Raw genomic sequence first — 21,561 nt, forward strand, 5'->3', positions numbered from 1 at the left:
AGCACCACCTCCTCTCAGCACAGCAGAGTCCTGCTCTCGTCCTGCATTCCAAATGCATCTTCATTCATGATGCCACGACGGGGCCAGGTCTCTGTGAAGATGTGGGGTCGCCTGAATTTTCCTGCGACGTGCATTAGCCAGGAGCACACAAGGGTGGTGGAATAGCCTTGAGGCTTAGCTTAGCTTCAATCTCGGCTCTCCTCAGCTATCCTATGCATGGATATAGCTAAGTTACCTGGCTAGCTAGCAAGACGAGGTATCGGCCATGTTGGTGACGTACTTGTGCGAGACAAGAGATGTAGTTCACCGATCAGTTTCACACAAAACGAAGCGATACTACAACAAATCCATGACAACCTGCAACTTTCTTCATTGACTACTGTACTTTTTTTCTTCGAAATAAGGTGCCATGCAGACACCATGACTTAGCCTCTCTATTTAGACTTTAAACAAATATCAGGTTACGTTTCTGAGTTACTGAAATGATTTCTGCAGTGTAAAAAGAGTCTGCTAAAAGTCTGAGTGTGTGTCTAATGGCCCCTAGAAGACATATTTAAAAAAATTGAATCTGGTCATTACTTAAAGATATATTATCTATCAACTAAATGGGTTTGGTCAGTTGGAAACTTGGCCTGATGGGGGCTAGAAAGAAAATGTAATACGATCATTGTTGAAATCCTTGTTGTTTTGAATACTAGTTCAGTAAGGTTGGACTGGACTGAGGTGGACTGCTGTCCTACGGAGTCATGTTGCTGTGGTCATTATGGAGTGCAATATTGCTGCTGACCCCCCTGGATGCTGCAGAGGAGGACAGTGTCCGAGCAGGTAGGGATCACTCTGTTATTTAGAGCCCAACGGAGTGCACCTTGTGAAAACAAAAGCAAGTAGCAACACTAACATACCAGTTTCAGTTGATTTGGAACGATATCTGAACATTCTTTGAATTATAACAGTGTTAGACACTTTAGATTATATGGCTTTGAATTTTTAAGACGTGTCTCTGATTACTGTGTGTGTATATGTGAATGTGTGTATGTGTGTATCTCTATGTGTGTAGGCTGTAGCACAGCTGTAAATGACCTGGTCTATATTGTTGATGGCTCATGGAGTGTTGGCTTCTCTGACTTTGACACGGCCAAACAGTGGCTTATCAACATCACCAGCCAATTTGACATCAGCTCCCACTACACACAGGTAATATAAACCATACAAATTGTTTGTGCTAAGATGTTATTTCCATTTAGCAGTAATTTTCCATTAACGTGCATGGTTTGATTACGGCCCGTCTCATTTGATTAGTTTCTCCTGTAGAGAAATCAAGAACACTGTCCTTCTGTTTTGGTTGCAAGCTTTGATAAAAAAAAAAGCATAGATGTACCCCATTACGGACCATTCAAAATGCCACAGAGCTACAGTAGATCTGCACCCCACCGACATTAGTTCTGTTTGTATCTGCTGTAGGTGGCTGTGATCCAGTATAGTGACACTCCTCGACTGGAGATTCCTCTGGGGATACACCAGAGTGGAGGGAAGCTCATCCAGGCCATACAGAGCATCACCTACCTGGGAGGAAACACACAGGCAATAATAATAATGTTTTCTCTACTGCTCTAATCTGTCCTAATTTGCATGCAGGTATTATAATAATATTTGTGATTCTAAACTGTTGGAGAGCTCAATACAGCTCCTGCTCTTCACTAAGTGAAAACAAATGTGACACATAATTTAAGAATTTATGAATAAATCATCTTAGGACCACACTGTAGACTAAAACAAAAATAGGAGAAAACCCAGCTTGGCAGTGTTCATGGATCACATGAATAAAATGTGTAAAACAGGCGTTATAAATGAAACATGAAACTGTGAAACAAGTTAGGAAATTATTAAAACATGTAATTAATATGAAATGTTTTTTAAATCATTCATTCTTATTTTCGTAATAACCAAAATCTTCATTTCAAAGTTCAACCTTGTAAAGAGTTGTTTTTTATGCCACGTTCATTATGTCACATTTTTGTCTTGACGTCACTTTTCATAAGGACACTTAAAGGAGGAGGAGATGAGGAAGAGACACAAGGAGAGAGCAAGCCCCTAGGAAGAGTGCGGGGCTTTGAAGCATATTTTACATAGTGGTCCAAGGGTGGAATTACAATTTCCAGTCCGTCATGTGATAATAGATTTAATAGATTTAATTTGGGAAAGAGACGTCTATAAGCCAGCAGATCCTTTTTTCAGAGGTTAATCAACTTCCCAGGACCAATCGATGAAAAGCACTTACATAAATCATGAGCAGAACTAAGTTTTTATAAGCTAGTGAAGAAAAAAACAAAGGATACCGGCAATGAAGGTGTGAGGCATCGGCAGGAAGAATGGGAAAACTGTGATCCTGACACCTAGTATGCCTTCAATGTTTGGTTTGCAGCAAGCATTTTGTCCCAAGTTAGCTATAGCTGATTATAGGTCTGTAAGTTACAGCAAAGCATTTTGACAGCGTGCAACTTGTGTTATAGTGGAATGCTAATTCATCAGGAAACTATGTATTATGTTTGCCTTAAATAACTACAGTAACTTGATAACACAGAGCTAACATTAGCTCTTAACATTTTAGTAATCAACTGCACCAGCGTTCACTCCACCAGGTCATCACTGTTCTCTAACTGTCTTGCAGACCGGCAGGGCCATAAAGTTTGCCGTGGACCACGTTTTTGCCTCCTCCCACAGAACCAGCCAGGTCAAGAATCGCATCGCTGTCGTGGTCACTGACGGAAAATCTCAGGATGACGTGGTAAATGTTACTTTGCTGTGTTCAAGTGCTTGAGTGAAACCAAGGAAAGTTTTCTTTGGGGTGCCCAAATCATAGTGGCAGAGTCATATCACAGTGTGAAGAAATGACAGGAGCTATCCTAGACATGAACATGGAAACACTATCCAGCATGGGTATGAACTTTGGCTTTTTGGTGAAAGCTCTTGGCTATAATATTTTCTATTGTATATTTGTCATACTGTTCTTCCAGCTAACACCCTCTTTCAAGGGTCTAAATGGAAAGCCTCTTAACCAATGGGGGCTCATTTTCACCACAGCCTATATTTCTTTATTTCTTTAGGTGGATGCCAGTATGGAGGCACGAGCTCAGGGCATTACAGTATTTGCTGTTGGAGTTGGCAGTGAGATCACCACCTCAGAGCTGGTGTCCATTGCCAATAGACCATCATCCGACTATGTCCTGTATGCCGAAGATTACACTACCATTGACCTTATTCAGGGTTCCATGGAGCAAAAGCTCTGTGAAGGTTGGGATATGTTCTTTATCTATCTTCTTGTCGTGTTTATCAGGCATGTTCTCAATTCTCCTGGCTGTGTTATATTTCTCCCTACTCTGTAAGACTCTGTATTACCATTTCAATTTTTTCTTAACAATAACCTACATGTTACTTAACATAGAAACACAGGACTCTCACGGACAATGTCAATCATACAGGTTTATGTTATGACAATAAGTTTAATTATAAGTAAATGGGACTGCTAATGAATGTTAATGTTGACGTGTTCGATGTGTGAAATATACATCACACATTGACTGCCCAAGAGTTAATAAACCTTGTCAGATGATTTCAATAACATGTAATCATGTGCCTTGTTAGCTTACATTAGGTCACAATATAGGAGAAACGGGACGGATATAATTAATTACATTACTAATGGCTTCATCTTTTTAGTTTCACCCCACATTTGTATTATGGTTCACCGTTAAACTGAGGCTTTGGCTAAATTGTACTGTTGTATGAGATCCAGTGAATGACCCTGGCTCATTTTAAATTCAACAACAAAAAGTAAATTCAATTTTCTTGTCCACAAAAAAATACAAGTCGATAGCCAACGGCACCAAATAACGCAGTTGACCCAAATGTTGAAACTTTTTAAAAAATATTTATTTAGAGCTTATCGTTGCTGTTTGAATGGACCATTTTCTTTCTAGAGTCTGTGTGTCCAACACGAATCCCGGTGGCATCTCGTGATGAGAAAGGCTTTGAGCTGATGCTGGGCATGAACATTCAGAAGAAGGCCAAGAAGTTCCCTGGCTCTCTGATTTCTGAGGCAGCTTACGCTCTGACTGCCTCCGCAGACATCACTGAGAATACCAGGTAGAATGTTGTAATGTAATGAAGGAATACAAAATCTATCAATATTTCCCCTTTTTCATTTAATTTATTTAAGTATTGTTTGTAGTTAGTAACTTGTCTTCTTCCTTGTACCAGGGATATTTTCCCAGAGGGCCTCCCTCCGTCCTTTGTGTTTGTAGCCACCTTGCGTCTGAAGGGGTCTTCAAGCAAGCTGACTTTTGATCTTTGGAGGGTGCGGTCTAAGGATAAGGAGATCCAGGCGGCAGTCACCCTCAGTGGGAAGGACAAAACTGTCATCTTCACCACAACCAGTATAACAGAGAAGGAGCAGAGAGTCACCTTCAGAGCCGGCTTTCAGGTTGGTATTAGGATTGAGTTTAATGCTCATGTCAGACCAACATGGCTTTAGGCTGGGCTTTGATCTCCAAGTACTGACAAATGCTCTTTTCACAATACGACCAAGTGTGAAAATGCCGGATATCTATCTGTCAGCTGATCAATCCAATTTAGTTCAAGAAAAAAGACTCTACCTTTGACTATGTTGGTTAGTCGCACAGATTCTTGAGTCACTCACAGTTCATTACAAATGATAGATATCAGTTTACTTTACAAATGAGGGACAGGTTAGGAAAAAGGCTGAGTCCATTAGCAGTATTTATAAAAAAGAAGTAAACAGAATGATTTGGATTAATGCAGAGGTAAGGCTACGACCAGGAGTATTACACCACTGGATGTTTTGTATGGGGACCCAGTGTTCAAAACTGAAAAAATAAATAAGACATAATGAAAACTAGTAACACAAATAAATATAGACAAATACATTACTTTACAATTGAATTGTGAAATAATTAAATTGTATTAGTTTAATTTAATTCAGCTCATTATTGTAAAATGTAACGTCATCTTGCCTCTTTTCACAATAACAATGTTTGTTCCAGGTCATTTTATTAATTTTGTTTTTTATTTTACAACAGATCTTTCCCAATTATTTATTTGTTTGTATCGGTCAATCAGGACAAACATGGCAGAGCCACTTATGCGACTGGCTGTTTGCTCTTACAGACCGCTATCAGCTATCACATTGCTTTCATGACTAGAAAGGAATGCAGTCCTGTAGTTGTAATTCAACCAGACCAACATTAATGTCAGAAATGCATATTAAACAGAAGCATACCCCTAAATCATATAACATCTCACTTATTAATAAGCCAAAAATCTTCAGTTGTACAGTTAAGAAAGCTGATTCTTCCTCTGGCTAAGAATAATCAGGACTGGGGCTTCCTGTGTTGTTTTTCATATGGTTCCAAAACCCTGATATATTCTGGTGTAAAGACGATTAAATATGGTTTTGTCTCAAAATCAAGAACAGAACATAGGTTCTTGAATCAATATTTATTATGGATTTTATACAGTACATAGTTGGTTTAACCATTTTCTTTTCTTAGACACGAAAGACTGAAAATCTTATTTTCTAAATTACTCACATTTTTTGTATTTACTTTTGAACATCTTTAAGTATTGTTTGAAAATGTATACACAGCATTTGGCATATAGCATGTATGAATCTAAAGTGTCTTGTAAAGCTAGGGATCCCAACAACTTAGCACATTATGTCTCAGCTTATCAGTAACTTAAATAATTGAGACAGAATAACCTGCTTGATGCAGTAAAAGTCTAACTCAGTTAATGCAGCTGCTTAAACTTATACCATAAATAATATCTTTACAGTGGTAAGCTTCTCACATTGTATAATAGAGTATACAAATATAAGAAAACTGTTTTATTTTCCTGCCCCTGAAAGAGCTTTTTGTTATTGGAGTACACTCCGTCTCTTCCAATCTCAGGTTTCCCTTCTTGTTGGTTTCTGTGAATGAAGCTGACATGGATGACTTGCAGAGAGCCAAACTAGGAGTTATTTCAACAAGACTTTCTGCTGAGTTCAATATACAGCTGAACCAGTGAAGATGTAATGTGATGGAAGCCAGGCGGAGGCTCAAAGAAAACATTTCCTTCTCTGAACCACTGGATTTCTCCGGTGGAAACTAGTTGGTGGATGTGTAGTTCTTTGAAATGCTAGGCTGTTTTTTTTCCAAATAGCAACCACTACCTCCATCCTAACACACACCTAGACTCTAGCGTAGTGTGTTCATCAGGGTTGTAATTATGTTAACACATCTAATTTGATGTGGTTCGATGTGGCACAAGGCAGAAGCCTGTGATCGGTCATTTAATGATGGCTGTGGCTCAGTCCCAATAAAACAATAGCTGCTCTGTTTCTCTTTCTCCCTCTGGAAGGTTGAAGCTTTAAAAAAAAAAAAGATTGTAGAGAAAAAGAAAGGAGTCTTGTGGAATCTTGTGGACTAACTATTTGTGGAGCATTTACACACTTTTGGTTTTACTGACAAAATTAGATTAGATTTAACTCATGCACACGTAAGACTGCCAAAGAATGGAGGCTGAGTGAAACAAGGTTTGACAAATTAATTATTTTCTCATGCAACTTTGAATGAAAGGTTCAGTCTCATGAAGGAACAGACTCCCAGTAAGTGTGTCTTTGTATTTGAGATAACCTTTAAAAATTAAAGGTATTTACGAACTATATGTGCCTCTCCCCAGACTCTGTATGATGGAAATTGGCATCAGCTCAAAGTTCTGGTGAGACCACGTCAGGTGACCGGTTTCCTTGACGATCAACTGATCCGGGAAATATTCCTGGAACCGGTTGAGCCCATCTACATCAATGGGGAGACACAGGTTGCTAAGAGGCGAGGAACAGACATCACTGTGCCTGTGAGTAGTAACACTGAGCAAGAGGAGAAAATAAAATACAGTCCTTTAATATTTTTTGACTCCAAGGGCAGGTGACCCCTGTGGCTGGCTCATGAAGCCAAACATATTAGTTGTTTTGAGAAAGAAATTTTAATGTGTAGGAAAAGCTGCCAAACAGACTTTTTTTCCAACACTTGAAACAATACATATAAAACATAACATAAATGGAGGCATGAAGCAAGATTTAAAAAAGGACATAAATAAATAAGAAAAATTAAGTAATCATAATGAAATATTCCAGCATCTGTCAAAAACCTTATAAACCAGATCCTCTTGCTTTCATGCAGTGATCTATATATTTGCCTATTCTATTATTTTACTACTTTCTTTGTTTCCCTATATTCTTCACTGTAAACATTACATAATTTGCCACTACAAGGCAATGGCATGTATGAATTATCAGAGAAATTAAAAAAAGATATACTTAATAACTGACCTTTAACACCAGTCAGTTAATAAAATAAATAAAAACTTGATTCATTTTACTCTTTTATTTATCTTTCAGTAGCTCATCATTTTCATCTTTTAACTTCTCGTTCCCTATTTTTGGGGATCTTGGCGCATACAATTTTCATTGTCTTTTTCTTCAGGTGGAGATTCAGAAGCTACGTCTGTACTGTGATCCTCATCAGAGTGAGAGAGAAACAGCTTGTGAGATTTACTCTGTGGTAAGATCTCCACTGTCTCTTTTATCTACAGCACAGTCTTGCTCCCAACTCATCAAATACAGACGGCCCGGTAGGATGCATCATTGTTAGACTGACAAGCAGCTAACGTAGTTTAAAGAGCGAGTCCACACAGGGCGAGTGGGAGTGATGGCACGTGGCCAAACAAACACAGGACTTTCATCCAGGAGACTGCTGTTTTTATCCCGGGTAAAACCAAAGTAAACGTTTTGTTTAGTCAGGTCAGTCATTAGTCACATGAGGATATAGTGAGACGTGAGTGGTTAGTGTCTATAATCACATGATTATGTCATGACTCACGTGTCACATGTCATGTGAGTCATTAGTCAGTCAAGTTAAAGTAAAGTCAAGTTTTTTTTGGGACTAAACCTAACTTCCTGTGAAGACAGAAGTTTATTTTGAAAAGACACTGTATGTAATGAGTGGAACCTGACATGCTGTCCCTGCCACGTCCAAACTGACACTAGAGGGGTACCTAGAGCGTCATAGTAGGGCCACTGATCCAGCCTCAGTATTTGTGGAGTTGGGAGTGGGAATGTGTTAGTATCTACTCTAATCTCCACTGCAAAGGTAATTTTGTACTTCTGGATATAGATATAGTATGAGGCAACAATGATGATAATGATCCATTATTTTTTCTCTTGTCCTCTCTCTCATGCCACACAGGATGATGAAAGGGTAAGTGCAGTTTCTATCCTGTCCTTTACACACTTTAGAGGTACTGCCTGAACGTTTTTACTGATTTAGTGCAAAATTTACGTAACAAAAATTGGTTATTTTTTGAAGATTAATGTGTTCTTTTAGGAACATAAATAAATACTTATATCATATATTTTTAACCCAACCTTGCCAAGTGAAGGCAAGCTCCCCTAATGTGGAAGCTTTGAGTGTGTTTTGTATTGCAGACATTTGGTGTGTTTGTGTTTCATCAGTGTCCTCTGAATCGAACAGCCACGGTGGAGGAAGAAGACTGCAACTGTGTAGTCGGGCCACAAGGGCAGCGCGGCCTGCCAGGGCCCATGGTAACACAAGCATACACATTCCTTCATCCTATAAGACTCAGGGGACATTTGATATATGACTCTTTCCCTCAACATTGCCAGCCTAAAATAATATGTATTTATTTAATCCTTTGCATTTTCTGTCTCAGGGGTTCCGAGGGGAGAAAGGAAGGGATGGACCACCAGGACCTGATGGTAAGCCTGTAAGTGCTTATCACTTTTATTTTTTTCATCAATATTTTTCTTTTACCATGTCATACTATTGTCAAAAGTCTTTAGCATACAAGTTGTATGCACATGATAGAATCAGCTTATGTTGTAACTCTCAACAGGGTAATGATGGGAAACATGGGGAATCCGGCCCTCCGGGATTACCGGGGATGAAGGTAAAAAATTGCCACAATGCAAGTCTGAATTTATACTTGGATTTTTCTGCATTCCATTATGGACAAAGAGTCTGATTGTGCTCCTCTGACCCTGTTGAAGTCCGTGGCCCTGTCTAAATCTCCCTTTATATGCTTTCTTTAAAACACATTATCCGCCAATTTGTCTGCGTCTCTTGCTATGCCGACACTATCCAGCTCAAGTTTTTTATCAAAACAAATCAAAAACGGTCTGTATCCAACATGGATCATCATTGATCAGCAATTGGTTTTAGTGGCACAAATCTTGGCATGGGCATCTCTAAAAGTTAAATTTACTACCTTTTTCTTTTGTGCTGATCCGATCCATGATGTGAGTTTTATGATCCGTTGCAGCCCTAATATGTATCAGTGGGTAGCTAATCTCATTGTTTTTACCCTGTTCAAAGTTCTTTCCTTGCATGTGGTCATGGAACTTTCCTGACCTTTGGTAATGGAGAGGTTATGAAGAAAATGCTCTATGGATTTCATAATGGACATTTAAAATGTTAAATAGCGTTTATTCATTTTAGTGAATTAGTTCCAGATTTTGATTGCATGCTCTTACTTACTGTCTCGCCTTGAGCAGGGTGAAGGTGGCCCAGCAGGACTAAGAGGGGAGCCTGGTCTAAAAGGCATCACGGTAAGTCTTTAAAGAAGCAGTTTTATCAGTGTTGTGAGTTTTCTAATCTGCTGCCAGTAGTGCCAGTACCTGATTCTGCTGTTACTGCCCAGGGAGACCGAGGGGAACCTGGCTTATCAGGAGAACCAGGAGCCCCAGGACTTAAGGTGAGACTCCCTTAATACAACCACAGTTGGCAATATTGCCTCAGTGCTAGCCAGACTAATATGCCGTCAATTTAACCGTACTAGTTTTTTACAGGACACAGGTTTGGTTTGAGGGAGCAGACATCTCTGGCCTACCGCATTTGGCCGTGCTGCCTAACAGATTCATAAAAACGTGTGTCAGCACAGTCATAGGGCTTGGTTGAAGACTCTTAATCCAACATACACAACCCAGTGGCTGTGAGCTGTCTGTTTTTGATGGATATGGTGATGGTTTTGTCTCACTCATGGATTTAGGGCAGCATTGTTAATCTTCCTGGATAAGAATGACTGTCAAACGTTGTGCATATTAAGTAAATCTTCCATTATTCATTAATATACAATATATGCATATGCATTATGTAAAAGTGGAAATGAAACAGTTCTGGCTACCACACCTAATGTGTTCCCATATCAGGGGTGCCACTCACAGGGACACATGGAGCCTGAACTTTTTTGTAGCATTTACGGTGATCATCTTGTTCCAACGATGAAGTATTTGTATTCCTGCTGGTAAGAGATCTACCTGGAGGACCAGGGTTTTCTGGCATCACACCGTGTCTAGCAAGTTTTACTAGAGTGGTGCTTCAAAAAGTATTTCCTGTGTCACTTTAACAGAATACCATAATGAGTTAAACTAACATATGAGGCCAGATTGTCTCTTATAACAACAAAGGTATACTGCAGTAGTTTCATTTTCATCTCATATTATTTTATTATATATTAATAATCAGTTTTGTATTTAATATTAATCAATGCCACAGTGGATGTGCAAATCAGATTGATTCTATTGTTTGCGGTGATGAGTTTTAATGTCCTGGGGTCTCATTTGTAACACAGTGCATAGGACTCATACTAAACATTTGCGTACATACAAATGAAGACATGAACGTATGCCAAATAACATTCAGATTTATGAAACCTTTTATACATTTTTTTAAAACGGCTGCTAGAACTCTTGTCAGTATGCCCCTCCCTGAGATTTCAGTTGAAAATGGAACTTTGACAGGTGATCCAATTCATTAATTAATTGAAGTTGAGGGTGAACTTGGCCCACATTATGATTAGGATTGATAATTAGGATATGGATGTAATGATTGTACACACAAAAAATATATGAAAACTAAAATCATACATGATGATATATGAAAAGTATAAGACAAAATTATTATTATATATAAAAAACTACTGACACTCTGTTCTGCAATTGTTTAATGCTATTTGATGTTGTCTTGGATTTATACAACCCATGATGATAATTTCTTCAGCTGCAGTGAGCCCCACAGCAGCAGACAGTGCAGCCCTCTCCTCAGCCTTCTATAGCACTAATAACAATGCTGGTTTGAATGTTTGAATGTTTTGTGATAAAGTGGATATATTTGTAGCGTGTCATATGAAGTAAAATCTATGTGTTAGCCTATCACACTTAATTTCTACATTCTGGCTTAAATTCACCTCCTCACCATGCATTGCCAATTTCCCCCCATCTCCATAATGTGAAAACTTATGGGTGAAAGTTTCCATAAACTCGCACAAATTCTTTCATCAAGTTAATTTTTATAGATCTCAACTTTTGGCCCCTATTGTGTGTATGCTACAGGGTCTTCCCGGCGAGAGAGGCGAGAAAGGACCTCTGGGAGAAGCTGGACCAATGGTAAGATCTAGCTCTATTTAAAGGAGCTGTTACTATCATTCTGAAAAGGAATTTAGCAGCAAACAACTATTTGCTGTGTAAAGATATAGTGAAGTCATGTCCACTTCAGCAGATAATGAAGCTGCTCTCCTTCTCTTTGTGTGTTGTTACCCATGCTTCTCTTTGCTTTGTTTACATAGATGATTCAGTAATAGTGTTGAATTTGGCTGTTGCTGCTCCCATTGTCCTCTCAGAGTGTGTTTATTGTTCAACCAGGGGGAGCCAGGATTACCAGGCATTGCTGGACCGGATGGGCCACCAGGACCAAAGGTCAGTGCAGACTCTTCCTACTGTGAAGACACCACATGGCCATAAATATGCTGAAATACACACATTACACTCATTGAATTTGTAAATTAAATTCCCAAACCTTAGGGATTAATACTGTATGCTGCTATAACCTCTTTGGGGGAAACCTTCAAACAGATGTTAGCACCTGGCTGCAGGAATTTGCTCCAATTCAGCCACAAGAGCATTAGAAGTTTTGGTGGAAGCACGCTTGTGTCTACAGGGGTGTTCAGTCAGAGGTGGAAGTAATTGTTCTACTCCCACTGCTCGCATACATTTGACTGCTGGACTGTTTATGAACATTATATTCGCACAAAAAAGCTGATGTAATAACCATACTGATGTTTAATGTCTTGTGTGTAATGGGAAAAATGGGTACGTGAGAGACGTTAAACAAGGCAGGGTGGTAATATGTGTATGCGTACATTTATAAAGTGCGTACATTTTCAACTTGTGTGGACATGTCTTTGCTCTCAGTGTAGGCTGCCTAAAACTAAAAATGAATACTACTTAAAATAACAGTAGCAATGAATATAGTAGAATTATAATAATGATAAGAGCAGTAATAGTACAGGGAATAGCAGTAGTAAAGTGACTAATAATAATAATGGTAGTAGCAGTGGGTGGCAGCAGGGCCACAGCAGGAGGCACGACCACGGTCCAGATATAACCACGGTTCATGGAAACCTGCGAGGCGAGAAAGCACAAAGACTCCGGGAGAAGAAGAAAAGTCTGTAATGTGCATAAATAGGACATGAATACATAAAGATGGAGGGCGAGAAGAGGAGAGAGGAGCTCAGTGTATCCTAGGTAGTCCCCCGGCAGTCTAGCCCTATAGCAGCATATCTAGAGGCTGGAAGATAGGCAAACCTGAGCCAGCCCTAACTATAAGCGTTATTAAAAAGGAAGGTCTTAAGCTTACTCTTAAAGGTGGAGAGTGTGTCTGCCCCCCCGACAGAAACTGGAACCTGGTTCCACAGGAGAGGAGCCTGATAACTGAAGGCTCTGGCTCCCATCTTACTTTTATATACTCTAGGAAGCACAAGTAACCCTGCATTGAGGGAGCGCAGCTCTCTAGTTGGGTAATATGGAACTATAAGTTCCTTAAGATAAGACGGTGCCTGGCCAATTAGAGCTTTGTAGGTGAGGAGAAGAATTTTAAATTAAATTCTTGATTTAACCGGGAGCCAGTGCAGAGAAGCTAATACCGGAGTAACATGAACTCTTTTCTTAATTTTTGTTCAAACACGTGCTGCAGCATTCTGGATCAACTGTGGAGATTTAAGAGACTTATTAGAGCAGCCTGATGATAATGAATTGCAGTAATCTATTCTAGAGGTAACAAATACATGAACTAGTTTTTCTGCATCGCTTTGAGACAGGATTTGTCTGATTTTCGAAATGTTTCGCAAGTGAAAAAAGGCTGTCCTTGAAATTTGTTTTATATAGGAGTTAAAGGACAGATCCTGATGAAAGATAACTCCGAGGTTCTTTACGGTAGTGCTGGATGCCAGGGTAATGCCATCTAGAGGAACTAAATCGTTAGATAATTGATTTCGAAAGTGATCTAGAATAACTTCAGTTTTGTCGGAGTTTAACATCAAGAAGTTGCAGGTCATCCAGGTTTTTATGTCCTTAAGACATGCTTGAAAATTAGCTAACTTTATCAAGTGTTTTCTGATAATATTCTATAAAGGAAATATTATCCTTTCGGGAGTTTTTAATTTTTTTCTTCTATTATTATTTATTTATCTCTTTTTTTTCACTACTGCCCTGCCTGTCGTTTGAATCTTGACTTGAGTAAAGTTAGTGCCATTCTCATGCACTTGTGTAAGTGCTCATTGGTGAGTCGGAACGGTTCTTGGTTTCAATAATAGAGTAGGTAAGGGACTCACTGCTGTAAATAGATCCAACAAGGTGTGTTTGGCTTCTTTGGTTAGACTGTGTGAAACACTGACTAGATAATTGGATGGGATATGGCATTAATAGAGCAGCTTTCTAGACTTGCGACCACTCAAAGCACTGTAGAATACATGTCAACATTGACACATACATTCATACAGTAATGATTTACACACGTGCCCTGATGGCACAGCCTTCAGAAGCCGGCAGCATTGCTTCGTTTGGATGGTTTTGGGGATCCTTACAGACTAATCTACCAACCTTTGGTTGTTTCCACCCTTGTCTGGGGTGCACAATTCAAATTTCTGTTGACCATTTCGCTGTCGGAAGCTGCCTGAGCTGTTTCAAGGAGATTCCTCTCCAATCTGTTCCCTTCCTGAGCATGATGCAAGATATACCCTTGTAGGGGCACCATTGTGATTGGTTGAAAATGGAGGAGACTTCTGATTGGCCACGGATAATCACAGATAATCCCTTGTTTAGGCAGGTGTGTGGCGAGTGACGTCTCAAAAAACACACACATAAATGTGGTGAGGTTCACACATAATAAGCAGTTTGTGAATGCAGGTTCAAAAGTTTGTATACAAATTAAACAACATCCAAATATGATTTCGATTTTCAAATCTATTTAAATACTAAATATATTTATTTTACATTTATTTACAACAAGAAATGTTTGTTTGTAAATCAGAAAATAAATAATATATATATATTCAACACCAATGTAAAGTCAGTTCTGCTGTACGGAGTCGAAACATGGAGAACCACTGTGCGCACCATAAACAAAATCCAAACCTTCATCAATAACTGCCTTAGACAAATACTCCGTATCCACTGGCCCGACACCATCAGTAACATATATATATATAAATCTTATTTATTTAAATATTTTTTGTGTGCATTTACATTTTTTTTGTGGAGAGATACATTTATATATGAATCACAAAATGCATTTTTCCATCCTCCTGTGTGACTTGAGGCTTATCCGACCCCATAACTGCAGTGGACTCAGCTGAGCAGACAGCTAGGGTCCAACGACCTGTCATTCAAATGATGGCTAAATGTAAGCCTTGATATAATTCAAAAAGTGAGTAACATAAACATTCACCCCCCATACAATTGTCAGAAGGGGGAAGCTGTAGACACCAAAGAACATTTTTGTAGCAGGCTGCAAACACTTTTATTTCTGCTGTTTTGCATTTTTACATGAAGGTCTATGGAGATTGACTAGCTTTTGGAGACAGCCTCAAGTAGCCATCTGAAGAACTGACGTTTTAACACTTCCACCTTTACTTCATATTTCACTACTGGAGGCTGGCACTTGGGTCCGACAACAGGACACAGACACAGTCTGTAGGCTTAAAGTATTAAGTCAGTTGCGTAATTTTGTCATCTGTCAAATCTCTGACGGTGTTGTTTTCTCTGGCAAAATGTCTTCAACAATTTCATTGATTCAATTGACCGAAGCTCTTCGTGCAAAAAGCAACGCTCCCTGAGGATTATTAGTTATAATTATTAATCCATCAGAAATTGGTCACGGGTCCAGATAGAACAACCACCACTTGGTCTGGGTCTAGGTTTAACAAATTTCATCAACTTTTGCTCTGTTCCATCAACTGTCCCAATAAGTCATGACAGTGAGCTAGCATGGACAAAACAGGACCCTGGAACTGTTCTATCTATTGGCCTTTATAACTCTTTTTCAGGAAAAGGGCTCTTGCTTTGGCATGGGTGATGGTCTGCTGGGCCCATCATTTGCATCAACACCCAAAGGGGATGACAGCATGAGCAGGCCGGGGGGGAAATCAAAACCCAGCCCCAACCCTGCAGTTAGCATGGCCTCTTCTTCTCCCACATGCTGTTCATCCACCTCCCCTCCAACCTTTTGACCTGTTTTCCCAGCTCTCTGCTCCTGGGTTCCTCCCTCCTCCGCATCATCTGCAGCCCTCATTTGCTGACCTGCTTCCTCTCCCCTCCTCCCAGCCATTGTTTCCTCTTTGGTCCGCTCCTCCTTCTTCTCCCCCTTTGATTTTTTGCTGCGTAACCCCTCCTCGATCACGCCGTACTCCGTTGGGGGCCTCACCCCAAAAACCTGTGAGCCTCTCCGTGCCCCTTGCTTTGGACCAGGGGTGGGTTTCGGAAACCCATCCCCCGTGCTGTCAGTGAGTGCCTGGACCACTCTATCGCCACTTGCTGCAACTTCCCCCTGGAACATTGCTTCCACTCCACTTCCAGAGGTGCCATCACCAGTCACGACCTGCGCTGGCCTGTCTTGGGCATGTTTGGGTCCTTTTCTTGGCTCCTTTTCTCCGTAGAGGACATCAGACTGTTTGGCCACCTCAGCAAAGGTTTTCTTGCGGTTAGGACAGCTCCTGTACAGGTGGTCCTGTCCTCCGCATCCATGACAGGCCTTTGGTTCCGTGCAATCATTGGCCATGTGCCCTGTTTGTCCACAGAAGCGGCAGCATGATCCCTTACAGCCAGCCTCTGTGTGCCCAGACTGCCTGCATCTCCTGCAGAAAGGTGGCTGCCGTGGGTAAAACAAAAACCCACGGTCTCCACCAAGGCTAAAAGAGGCAGGAGGGTGCTTTAGGCCTCCTGGCCCTTCCGGGTCGGGATTTAGCAGCACCTGGAACTGCCGCCGTCCAGTCCAAAAACCCATGGTGTCCTTAATGTGCCTTGCTGCCGTCACCACTTCGCCGTACTGCCCAAGGAAAGCTGCTAGAGCAATATCGGTCACGAATGGGTTGTACATGTGGATAGTTACTGTTCTAAAGTTCGGTTTGTCAAGGTTAAGCACATTGTAGGAGGCTAGAGGCCTTACCCCAGCTTCTGTTCTGCAGGTTTCAGCCACCCTTCCGTAGATTTCCTGGTCCCGGAAAGTTGTGTCGAAGGCTTTCTCCTGTTGGTTCCACTGGATGCAGTAAACGTCCTCCACTTTCAAATTCAGCTGCCCCATGATGACTTTCTTGCAAAAAAATGTTCTGGACAGTAACTCGTCTTCATCTATCGAAGCCTGGAACCTCAGCGTGTATCTCAGCCCGACCTTTGGAATCGGCTGCGTTGGGGCCATCGTGGCCATTTTCCTTGCGTTCAACGTTATCTCCGCTTGTCTATTTGATCTTAGCCAAAAGGCCGAGAAGCGATGATCCCCAACTGTTTGCTGCCCGTGTCAACCTCGTGGCACACGTGTCGCTTGTCATGGTGCAGTACTTTCAATTGGGCATTGCGGGGATGCTGCTTAGCACAACCGCACAGGCCCTACAAGGTCAAGCACACTTGTCTTGTTAAAATCAGCTTCTATTCTTTTGACAAGTACACAAGGCTCAGCCGAATGGCAAAGCCTGCCAAAAATAGGTTCAACTCATTGGTGTTCCTCTCCACGGAAGTCTTTAGTAAAACGCGAAAGACTTGTGCGTTATGAAGAGAAACCAAAGTAAGTACCGCCCCCCGGTGAGAGCAGCCAGAGACACCAGTCGTCCCAGCCAAAACTCTCGCGGTGAGCCTCAGTCGACGTGGCGCGTTCCAAATTCCAAGCCACACCCATTCCACTACTCCCGCCCACATTTCCTTCCGAGAGGGCAATATTCCCACATTCTTCAATTTATTTCCCTCCAATCAAATCGGCGAAACTGAATAGCTGTATTTATCTTCCTTCCCCCTCGCTGTTGATTCAGAGCTGGAAATAATTTCCCCCAGCAGACACGGCTGATGGATATAGTGATTTGAGAGTGGGAGAACAATGAGGTTCCAGGAAGAGCACAATTAAGGAGTAAACAGGGCTTTTCTTTACTCACATACACAGCCTCGTGTCTTGCATTAAAGAGTTTGATGTTTTGTTGTTCACAAGTCATTCGAAGGGTGCACCGTTCCTGGCGATGCTGCAATACCAGGTCAATGCGTGGAGTGAACGGAGCAAGCCCCTTTTTCATCTCCCAGTGCTAAAAATCTGCTTAATAAGTTATCCTCATATAGAGGACATATCAGATATTAAACTGATAAGAACAGATACTACACTTGATCTTAGCCAAAAGGCCGAGAAGCGATGATCCCCAACTGTTTGCTGCCCGTGTCAACCTCGTGGCACACGTGTCGCTTGTCATGGTGCAGTACTTTCAATTGGGCATTGCGGGGGATGCTGCTTAGCACAACCGCACAGGCCCTACAAGGTCAAGCACACTTGTCTTGTTAAAATCAGCTTCTATTCTTTTGACAAGTACACAAGGCTCAGCCGAATGGCAAAGCCTGCCAAAAATAGGTTCAACTCATTGGTGTTCCTCTCCACGGAAGTCTTTAGTAAAAGGCGAAAGACTTGTGCGTTATGAAGAGAAACCAAAGTAAGTACCGCCCCCCGGTGAGAGCAGCCAGAGACACCAGTCGTCCCAGCCAAAACTCTTTTTATCATGTGTCAGGCAAGAATCTAAATGTGTGCACTCAAGACAATGAAACAATGAAAGGCCACAAATTAATCAAAATGAGGAGATGTTGGTGCCTTTGATGCAGCAACATCTCCTTGTCTGCCTACTGTATAATGTGATCTTCAAACATTTCTTAAAGGCATAATGGTTCCAAATACAAACTGGAGCACAATGAGATATAAAAACTTCTTTACAATCTTTTTTAACACTGGTACCACAAAGGAAAGTGGGTAGCTTCCTGTGTGAAAGGAAACAATCTCTCAGTCACATCTTTTCCCATGTCAACAGAGAGATTATCAAACACTACTTTCCGACTGTCTGCACTGTTATTTGCAGGTGATCAGTCCGGATTTTTCTGTCCAGACATCACCAAACTATCCATGTTTCCATGGTGATGCAGGCGTCAGTAACTACGTAGCTACGCTGATGATGCAGCTTTCCAACATGGGGGCATTGCCCTGTTCTCCTGTGGAGGAGGCTGGTTTACAGCAGAAGGTGGAGGAATGAAAGTGACAGCAGACAATTTAATTTGGCATCCGACCATCTCTATTGGTCTCTTTTGTTGTTTTTGTTATCGTAGCGCTCTGCTAGCAGCAGCATGGATTCTGCTCAGCACTTCCACACTTTGAAATCTCATTTGAGCATCTAGAGCATCCTGACTGACACGCATCTGTAGAAATTGGATTGGAATAGCATTTTGAAACCTCCGAATGTGGTTTGAAAATGTGTGTGTTTTGCTGCCCAAATTTACTACACTCAATCTCGATATGTCAAAAAAGTCAAACAATAACTCTGAAAAACTTCTGTCAGTTAATGAAATTTACACATTCATATAGATTATGGGATGTGTGCTTGATGTAGCTGTAAAAGAACAAGTGGCTACATGAAAGAGCGCATGCACACATCTGCAAAACGAATATCACGTGACTATTCACATACACTGGGCATGCGTGTGCCGGTACAAACAGGAAGTACATTGGTTGCTTGGTTACAGATAATACGATTACACTACTCTTGATACTCGTCGTGCTTGATACTTAAGAACTTCCTCTAAAATCTTCCTCCATAAACTCAAACAGACACATTTCGTGGAAGTTTTTCGAATTTTTATTTTTCAAGCTTAATTACAACACTGCAGGTCTAACTCTATCTCTACCACACAGACAGCAAATTCACTTTAAATGAACAGTTATTAAACAAAGTTTACTAGATTATGGGTCCATACATTTGGTCAACACAAGTCCATCAGAAGTCCGTTCCGTAAGGCTGATAACACCGCTGGACACGCCGCTCGCTAATCGCTCCAATAACAGCTGATTCCAGCTGAAGCCAAAGAACCGCCAATCCCCTCCAGGTTGCCATGCATCACCTATGTTTCCCTGGGTCCTAAGTCCCTACATGCTTGAACATCTATGTACAAACATTTGTAACAAATACCACATTATCCATGTTGAATTAACCTGGTAGTCGATTGGTAATCAAGGCTGTTGTTGTTCTCTTCCGGAAAAGGGTCACGTGGTAAGGGGGTGACGAATCAGGGAATGACACGTTGTAACTGCTAAGAACCAATCAAGTAGAGAACGCCGGTGCCTACATCATCGTTTTTGGACTGCTTCGTTTTCCGTCATCCACACTATCAGGAAAACGTGGCTTTTTCAAACTTATCCGTCTTCGGGAGCGTTTTCAAACTCCTTCGTTTTCGGTGCCCTAAAGACATGCGGATTCATTTGAAAACGGGTTAGTGTGGATGTGGCCTAAGACTTAATCCACTTGCCATTTACCAAGATATTGAAGAGCCTTCACTTCACATCCTTACCTATTCCTGCTCTAAATGAACATCATAAACCTTTCTACTTTAATACCTGAAGGGTAGAGCTAAAGAGTTGCTGTAAGCATGTCTGTAGGAGGTGTACGTACATAGGGTGTGGTGCAGAAAGGTCAGGGACACAGAGGAGACGGTGAAGCGCGGGGCCGGGAGTCAGAGCTTACCATCCATAAGCAGCTCCTGTCTGTCTCTCTGTGTCTCTGCTGGAAAGAGACAGATTCTTGTGAAGTTTTGACAGCAACAAGAAGCACATGTATGGCCCCTTGAGAGAGTTACTGTGTGGGAGCTACAGAAGGCTCTCAGGTGTGTATGTGTGTCTGATGGGGAGTGTCAGTATATAGCCATAGCCCTGTTGTTTATCATGATTAAAAAAAAAAACATCTGGCTCTTTAGCTGCTAAATACTCCACCATGTTCACCAGCTAATCTCCAACTTTATCTGTTTGCTGCTTTGGTGGTTTAGTGGCTGTCTCCTCAGCTTTATCAGAGTTTCTATCTCTGAAAACAACTGCCTGCTGCTGCTCGGAACAGCACTGATGAGATAAGAGTGGACCAAACAATAAAGTTGTGGGCCATAAAAACCAAAACAATGAGCTGAATGACGCTTAATCCGTAGAGCTGAAGAAGAACTGTAGAGGATGTGATAATTCTCCATGGGTCCGTCTTTATGACTAACCAATACGTTCCCATAGAACTAACATATGTATGAAACATATGTTCTCATGGATTACGGTCGCATTGTTTAAATCTTCCACGGTATGGCAAACAAAAAAACAGGGGATGGACCCAAACGCAGACAAACACAGCGAGCAAGAGGATTATTAACAGTGACTTTATTAAATTGAACGTCCAAAACAAAACTTACCTGGCAGGTGATTCCAAAAGTGATTACCTGAAAATCTCAAAAAACAGAAATGGGCAAAATGACAAACGAAAAAGGGTCAGGTAAATAGGACATGGGGGTATACAAACAGGATCTCAGCAGATGAACCAGCAGACGAAAGACAAAAGGACTATAAATTCACAAGAAACTAATCAGACAACAAGACACAGATGGGCAGAGGGAACAGAGCAAGACTAATCAAACACAGGTGATCCACAGAAAAAGAGGAAAGCCCACAAAGACAGGAAGTCAAGCAAACACAGGACACAAGAGGCAGGGAACTTCAAAATAAAACAGATTACAATATAAACAAAACCAAGATCATGACAAACATGTGGTTAACTTGGTCATGTTTAGTAAAAACATCATGGCTTGACAAAAAGTTTCCCTCCAAACGTAAATGACAGTGTAGTTTTGTTGATTCAGAGTTTTTAGGAAACACGGCTGCTATGTCACACATAATTTGATCCATGTTGGTATAAAAATGTAGATTAGTGCAGCTTTAAACATTAACGGTATTTGTTACAAAGCGAAATAATTCACCATGACGCTGTCGAATGGAATGTTCATCTCCTCAGTTTCTCTATTGGAGCTTTAGGTGTCGTGTTTGTATTGACACCATACAATATAGTATGGGCCCTCAGACTCCAAAAAGTCAACAGTAGAAAAAGGTTTATGAATGCAAGATT

General features: G+C 41.0%; 1 protein-coding gene and 3 non-coding genes across 4 annotated transcripts in view; 1 reads left to right on the forward strand and 3 right to left on the reverse strand.

Moving 5' to 3' along the window:
• The first annotated feature begins 746 nt into the window (after positions 1-746).
• si:dkey-225n22.4 (collagen alpha-1(XXI) chain) overlaps positions 747-21,561 on the forward strand; it is a 54,652-nt gene continuing 33,837 nt past the window's right edge. The window contains exons 1-18 of the mRNA XM_054622813.1: positions 747-825; positions 1,058-1,194; positions 1,462-1,581; positions 2,669-2,785; positions 3,105-3,291; positions 3,978-4,143; positions 4,258-4,480; positions 6,739-6,912; positions 7,542-7,619; positions 8,304-8,315; positions 8,570-8,659; positions 8,788-8,841; positions 8,971-9,024; positions 9,629-9,682; positions 9,775-9,828; positions 11,465-11,518; positions 11,774-11,827; positions 20,108-20,123. Coding sequence (XP_054478788.1) covers positions 747-825; positions 1,058-1,194; positions 1,462-1,581; positions 2,669-2,785; positions 3,105-3,291; positions 3,978-4,143; positions 4,258-4,480; positions 6,739-6,912; positions 7,542-7,619; positions 8,304-8,315; positions 8,570-8,659; positions 8,788-8,841; positions 8,971-9,024; positions 9,629-9,682; positions 9,775-9,828; positions 11,465-11,518; positions 11,774-11,827; positions 20,108-20,123 — 1,723 coding nt within the window. The remainder of the gene's footprint in view (positions 826-1,057; positions 1,195-1,461; positions 1,582-2,668; positions 2,786-3,104; positions 3,292-3,977; positions 4,144-4,257; positions 4,481-6,738; positions 6,913-7,541; positions 7,620-8,303; positions 8,316-8,569; positions 8,660-8,787; positions 8,842-8,970; positions 9,025-9,628; positions 9,683-9,774; positions 9,829-11,464; positions 11,519-11,773; positions 11,828-20,107; positions 20,124-21,561) is intronic.
• LOC129111138 (U5 spliceosomal RNA) lies at positions 17,073-17,187 on the reverse strand. Its single transcript, XR_008532316.1, has one exon. It is a non-coding gene; the product is annotated as a U5 spliceosomal RNA (small nuclear RNA).
• LOC129111130 (U2 spliceosomal RNA) lies at positions 17,604-17,794 on the reverse strand. The gene has a single exon (XR_008532309.1). It is a non-coding gene; the product is annotated as a U2 spliceosomal RNA (small nuclear RNA).
• On the reverse strand, positions 17,974-18,088 carry LOC129111137 (U5 spliceosomal RNA). Its single transcript, XR_008532315.1, has one exon. It is a non-coding gene; the product is annotated as a U5 spliceosomal RNA (small nuclear RNA).

The sequence above is a fragment of the Anoplopoma fimbria genome, chromosome 21 (assembly GCF_027596085.1).
Source record: "Anoplopoma fimbria isolate UVic2021 breed Golden Eagle Sablefish chromosome 21, Afim_UVic_2022, whole genome shotgun sequence".
NCBI classification, from domain to species: Eukaryota; Metazoa; Chordata; class Actinopteri; order Perciformes; family Anoplopomatidae; genus Anoplopoma; species Anoplopoma fimbria.